The 6,627-nt window shown below is 36.8% G+C and overlaps 1 protein-coding gene across 2 annotated transcripts in view; it reads right to left on the bottom strand.

The window, feature by feature from the left end:
- Positions 1-6,627, bottom strand: part of LOC106876802 (zinc finger protein 239) — a 56,020-nt gene that overhangs the window by 4,609 nt on the left and 44,784 nt on the right. Inside the window, exon 1 of one of the 2 annotated variants that reach the window (XM_052977914.1) lies at positions 1,260-2,241. In XM_052977914.1, coding sequence (XP_052833874.1) covers positions 1,260-2,238 — 979 coding nt within the window. In that variant the 5' untranslated portion in view covers positions 2,239-2,241. Of the gene's footprint in view, positions 1-30; positions 3,052-6,627 lie in introns of those variants that run through there. The other variant, XM_052977913.1, reaches the window with a different exon arrangement.

Below are 6,627 nucleotides of genomic sequence, written 5' to 3'. Positions count from 1 at the left end.
GTCAACAAAAACAACAGAAAAATGAAGGCATTCTTGTTCAAAGTGGTACAAATTCTTTATTTTTTGGAGTACACATTTTCAGGCAGTTCTTATAAAAGAGCTTCTAATTTGATTAGAATATGTGTGAGTGTATATATATATATATATATATATGATGGCTGTCCACTCTTGACCGAGCATGCTGGATATAAAGTCGTCTCCTTGTCACCCAAGACAGCGGTAGGATTCGGTTGCTGCATGGGTGTCTGAGCAGCTCCATTTGGAGAGGACACTGCTCTCCCAGAGATGTATATATATATATATATGATGATGGCCGTCCACTCGTGATCGACCTTCAGGAACATTGTGCGCTCTAGGACTAACTTATATTTTGCATTTGCGGCTCATGAAAAGCATACACGACTGCAAACATTGCAGATTAAGCTTTCCCCATTCGCTATATGAGCCATGCGCTTTCGTGCAGCTCGCTTAAGTTCTTCATGCTAGATACGTGCATATATATATATATATATATATAATCATAGTAGAGGCCTTGGTCTCGGGACCACTCATGTCTAGAAACTGAGGTTGTGGGGTAAGCAAGGGCATGCTCCCTCTCTGTAGAAAATCCAGCTCCAAAATTGCCTTATGTCACTGAGGTAGCTCTGGCCATCCCCGTTAACGGGGACAAAACCCGGATTTAAAGCACTGGATGATGATGATGATGATGAGATATATATAAATAATATGGGTGGCTTATTTGCAATTTTACAACCTAAAGGCAGAAACAGATGTCGCCAAAGTGACGTCTACGCACACATACACAGGTAAATAAACACCCTTTGTTCTCAGTCTTTCTCCCTCTTCAGCAAGAAATCTGCTCCTCTCCCTCTGCGATACTTTTTCTTTCTCCAGTCTAAACCTGACTCAGTTGAGTGGTTTTTATCTTGTGGGTACTTGGCGACCTCACCAGTGCTGGTGTCACATAAAAAGCACCTAGTACCCTCTGTTAAGTGGTTGGCCTTAGGAAAGGCATCCAGCTGTAGAAACCATGCATTGGTTTTTGTCAAACCATCTAACCCATGCCAGGAAAAGAGGATGCTAAATGATGATGATGGTGATGATTTAGTGATAAGTGGAGAAAACGATGATATTCTTTTCTCATTTATGAATACACATGTGTTCCGTTAAGTTATAACTTGCTGAGAATGATTTACCACAGATATCACAGTGATATGGTTTCTCTCCCGTATGGATGCGTATGTGTTTCGTTAAGTTACCACTTGCAGAAAACGACTTGCCACAGACATCGCAGTGATATGGCTTCTCTCCTGTATGATAACGCTTGTGGATGGTTAGGTCATGGTTACGAGAGAACGATTTGCTGCAGACATCACAGTGGTATGGTTTTTCACCCGTGTGAATGCGTTTGTGGATAAACAAGTAATAATTCAAAGAGAATGCTTTACCACAGATATCACAGTGATATGGCTTCTCCCCCGTATGAGTTCGTATGTGCGTGGTTAGGTTACTACTCACAGAAAAGGATTTACCACAAACATCACAATCGTATGGCTTCTCTCCAGTATGGATCTGTTTGTGCTTAGTCAAGAGATAATTTTGTGAGAAAGAATTACCACAGATATCACACTGATATGGCTTATCTCCTGTATGAATGAGCTTGTGCTTAGTTAAGTTGGTTTTTTGAGAGAATGCTTTCCCACAGATATCGCAATCATATGGCTTCTCTCCTGTGTGAATGCGTTTGTGTTTTCTCAACGTACTTCCTTCGGAGAATGATTTACTACAGATATCACAGTGATATGGTTTCTCTCCGGTATGGATGCGTTTGTGTTTAGTTAAGAGGTCATTTTGAGAGAACGATGTGCCGCAGATATCACAGCGATATGGTTTCTCTCCTGTATGAATGCGTTTGTGTTTATTTAAGTTACTACTTGTAGGAAAGGATTTACCACAAGTATCACAATGATATGGCTTCTCTCCTGTATGAATGCGTTTGTGCACAGTTAAGTGATGACTTAGAGAGAAGGATTTATCGCAGATATCACACGAATGTGGCATCTTTTTTGTATGAACAAGTTGGTGTGTAGTGAGATCACATTTTTGAGAGAAAGATCTTTTACATATATCACACTGGTATAATGCTGTTTCGGAATCTTTTGGTGTCTCATCAGAAAAACCAAACATTTCAGTTTGTGTTTCATATTTACCTGTGCTCTCACACAATTCATTTTCCATAATTTTTCTTCTCTCACCATACTACACAAGTGTTTTTCTTCTGAACAGTTACAGACACACACACACACACACATATATTTAATTCCTAAGACATATTTCTTTTGCAATATTTGTATATCAACTAAGGCAGCAAGCTGGCAGAAATGCTAGTACACCAGGCAAAATGCTTAGCAGTATTTCGTCTGTCTTTACGTTCTGAGTTCAAATTCCGCCGAGGTCGACTTTACTTTTCAACCTTTCGGGGGTAGATAAATTAAGTACCAGTTATGTACTGGGGTCAATGTAATCGACTGGCTCCCTCCCCATAAATTTTGAGCCTTGTGCCTAGAATAGAAACGAAACGCTAGCACGCCAGGCAAAATGCTTAGTGGTATTTCATCTTCCGCTATGTTCTGAGTTCAAATTCTACCAAGGTTGACTTTGCCTTTCATCATTTTGGGGTCGATAAATCAAGTACCAGTTGTGTACTGGGGGGTCAATCTGGTCAACTGGCCCCCTCCCCCAAAATTTCAGGCCTTGTACCTAGAGTAGAAAAGAATATTTATATCAACTGTAATTTTAGTCAATATCTGTGGATGCTGCTAATTACTTTGTAATGTGAATTAAATTAGAATCCACATCCTTCAGGTACACATTTCAGACAATGAAGTAAAGACATTGTTTTTTTTTTTACTATATACTTCAGTTCTGAGGAAACATATCACAGGTTTTATGAAAAAAATAACATGTTCTTTTGGTTCTTGAATGATGATAAATATTGGTGACACATCCAGGGTAAAACATAATTCTTTAAATCCAATGTCATCTGATATCCTGAAATAATAGAAAAACAACACTATAAGCTACAGAGAATACTCAAGTGAAAAATGGATCTTCTATTAAAATGTTAAACATCGTAAATGGTGGCTTGGTAAAAGGGAAAAAGCTCAACCACAACCAAGAAGGCGAACTTAATGGGAAAAAGGTTCTTCTCTCTGTCTGGTGGGATTGCAAAGGAGTAATTCACTTTGAATTGTTACCACCTAATGCAACAACCAATGCTCAAGTCTACTGTCAGCAATTAGAGCGTTTGAACCAAGCTTTGAAGAAAAAAAGACCCGCTTTAGTGAATCGAAAAGGAGTGGTGTTTCATCAGGTCAATGCGTGACTACACACTGCAAAGATCACATCAAAGAAAAAAATTTCGTCAGCGGGGCACCAAACTGTAGTTATACCTCTTTTTCGTTTCGTAAAAGTGAACCATTATAGTATTTATACATTACCCCTTGCCTGGAAATTACGCTATGGAATTTTTATTATTATTATTATTAATTTATTTACATTAGAGAGCATTCATGATGATAATCAAATATGAATCAGTTCAAAAATTAATGCTTGTCCATGAAATAATAACAGAAACAACGAATGAATATTCATTAAGATCAGGTTGACAGTCGCTGGATGTTTGCATCTATAAAAGATGAAGAAAAGAAAAAAAGACAAGAATCTGTTAAATACACGTTTGAAATATTAGGAAAGGAATTAATCAATCGCATCGATTCCTAAAGGATGGAAGGCAAAATCGACGCCGCCGGGATTTGAACGCAAAACTAATAAACACAAGAGACGGAGTCTGGCATGCTAACCATTCCACCAACATAACGGAGAATTGATTACAGGAAAATGTAATGAGAGGGAGAAAATTATGTTAAAAAGAATCGGAAATACCTTGGAGGAATTAATTCTAAAAAGGTAGGAAAGTTGATTAAGAGAATATGTCAACAAAGACGGAATGAAAGAATGAATTAAGTAAAAAGCTTTGAAGGTAGGAAGAAGGTATTAAAAGGGAGGTTCGCAGTGAATAAGAGGAGGATCGTAGTGGAGAAAAACGGCAGAAGGTTGTAAGGGAGACAGGGGAATAAAAGGATCGCAATGAATGAGAAAGTATAAAGGTACAAGGAAAGACTTCCTTTTGTACCTTCCACCCGTAATTAAAAATATTTCATATTAAGCACCGACTAATATATCATCAGAGGTAAGATGTAATACATATTTTATTTTTAGTAAAAGCCTATGTATCTCGCTAATTGGAAACACCTGGCAGTTTTGAAGGTTTTAAATATTGCTAGTCTGAAATCGATATTAATTCTATTGTCCAGTAAACTTCATAATTTATGCCTAGAAAATTTGGATTTTAATCGTCATGGCCATGAAAAAGCACAATATTTTTAATTTCAATCATTTCAGTAGATATTTCAGAGTTTTTATCATTTACTTCTGCGATGTTCACATTCCTGGTCGCTTCATTTGCACCTGTTTCTTTCTTCCACACCTCAACACTAACTCCACTGGGTAAAATGTGCATCTCCCCTGCTAGGTGGCTTGTCTCCCTCGCTCTCTCCGTCTGTCCTTGCAACTCGAGAGTTACCTGTATATATCTGGCGATACAGCCAGAAAGACAGGTATATTGCAGGTAACGCTGTGTGTTTACCTTTGAAACTGTCATTTTAAACTCTGTGACTGTAGGGGTCAAGAGATCAAGTACCTATAGTTGTAAAAAAACCATGCCTTCTGACAAGACAATTGAAATCCTGCTAGCATGAACAACTAGAGCAGGGGGTTTTCAAACTGTGGTCTGCGGACCACAGGGGGTTCGCAAGGACAAGACAGGGGGTCCGTGGACAGCAAATACTTTTTATGGGCAATTTGATTTTATATATGTTTTTAAATCGAAATCTTTTAATTGACAATAAACCTATTTGTTAAATACTGTTAAATAAATAAATGTAAAAATATATGTTATTTTAAGCAAATATTTATGTATAAATTTCATAAGCGTTTTTAAGGGGGTCCCTAAGGTAAAGCCTGAAATATAAAGGAGTCCACAAGTCAAAAAGTTTGAAAACCCCTGAACTAGAGCACTGTTTCAAGCCCAGCTAATGGCAAAGGGATATTTCTCAATATCACCCACTCTCTGTGTTTTAAATTTGAAACTAGAGAGCGATGTTCACATCGTGTGAATGTGAAATCATCCGGATATAATTTTTTTCTCCCATTAGTAACAATATTAACTTGCTTCGTTTTACTGAAGCGCCTCTCCCCAGTCCCGCGGAAAAATATTTCCCCCACAAATTTCTTTATAATCGTAATCTATGCCGTTTGAAAGGGATTTGTACAATTTCTCCCACGGGTACTCTTCATACATTAAATCACAGAGCAATCACTCTAAATTAGTGACTACACCTTCAACATATGTGACTGTAGTTTGTTTTTATTATGAAGAAAGTTACAAAAGGAAAAGTCATGATGGGTTGGTTCACTAAATTGTAGTTATGTTTATGTTTGATCTGTTATAAAAGTTGTAACCGTCATAAACACTACCTAATTTCAGTAATAATAGACCTGCTCAGTCTAGGGTTAAACAGTGACTTTTGTTACTGAAGATAGTAGAATATTATTGCCCAATATTCTATAGTTTAACGTTTTACATAATATCTGAAAATAGAGGAGCTGAAGTCAGTGTATATGTAGATATTACACCAGGTTGTATCATATAATTTTAATAGCAAAATAAATTTCAAAGACCACTTGTTTGGGTAAAAGGTTATATCCACAGTTTAACGTTATGAAGATGTAGTAATATTTTTTATAGTTGAATCTCTGCTTTGTAAGTTTTTCCTATATCTTCTACTGTTTCTATATCATTTCAGAATATGAAATGTTAGTGGTATAAAGGAGCTTTTATGTGACATCCATTATGAATATTGACGATCTTTTGAAGACTAACGGAAGATGTTATAAATATATAAAGAAGAACGGGAAAATATATTTTGTTTGTATACAAGAGAACAATAATGTATCCTAAGGAGATGACAAAAGAAAGAGAAAAATTATCACACCAATGTGATATCTGTGAAAAGACTTTTTCTAATATGGGAAATCTCAATGTTCACAAATTCACTCATGCAGGGGTGAAGCAATATCTTTGTGATATCTGTGGTAAATCGTTCTCTGTAAAAAGTCTCCTTACTTCTCACAAATATATTCATACAGGAGAGAAACCATATCGCTGCGATATCTGTGGTAAATCATTCTCTCAGAAAAGTAACCTTACCTCTCACAGATATATTCATACAGGAGAGAAACGGCATCGTTGTGATATCTGTGGACAGTCATTCTTTCAGAAGATTCACCTTACTTCTCACAAATACAGTCATACAGGCGAGAAACCATATCAATGTCGTATTTGTGGTAAATCATTCTCTAAAAAAATTAACCTTTCTTCTCACAAATACATTCATACAGGAGAGAAACCATATCGCTGTGATATTTGTGGTAAATCTTTCTCTCAAACAAATAGCCTTACTTATCACAAATTCAGTCATACAGGGGAGAAATCATATCATTGTG

Source organism: Octopus bimaculoides, chromosome 29, assembly GCF_001194135.2.
Source record: "Octopus bimaculoides isolate UCB-OBI-ISO-001 chromosome 29, ASM119413v2, whole genome shotgun sequence".
Taxonomy (NCBI): domain Eukaryota; kingdom Metazoa; phylum Mollusca; class Cephalopoda; order Octopoda; family Octopodidae; genus Octopus; species Octopus bimaculoides.
The sequence above is the reverse complement of the archived record's forward strand: the minus strand, read 5'-3'. Positions and strand labels throughout refer to the sequence as shown.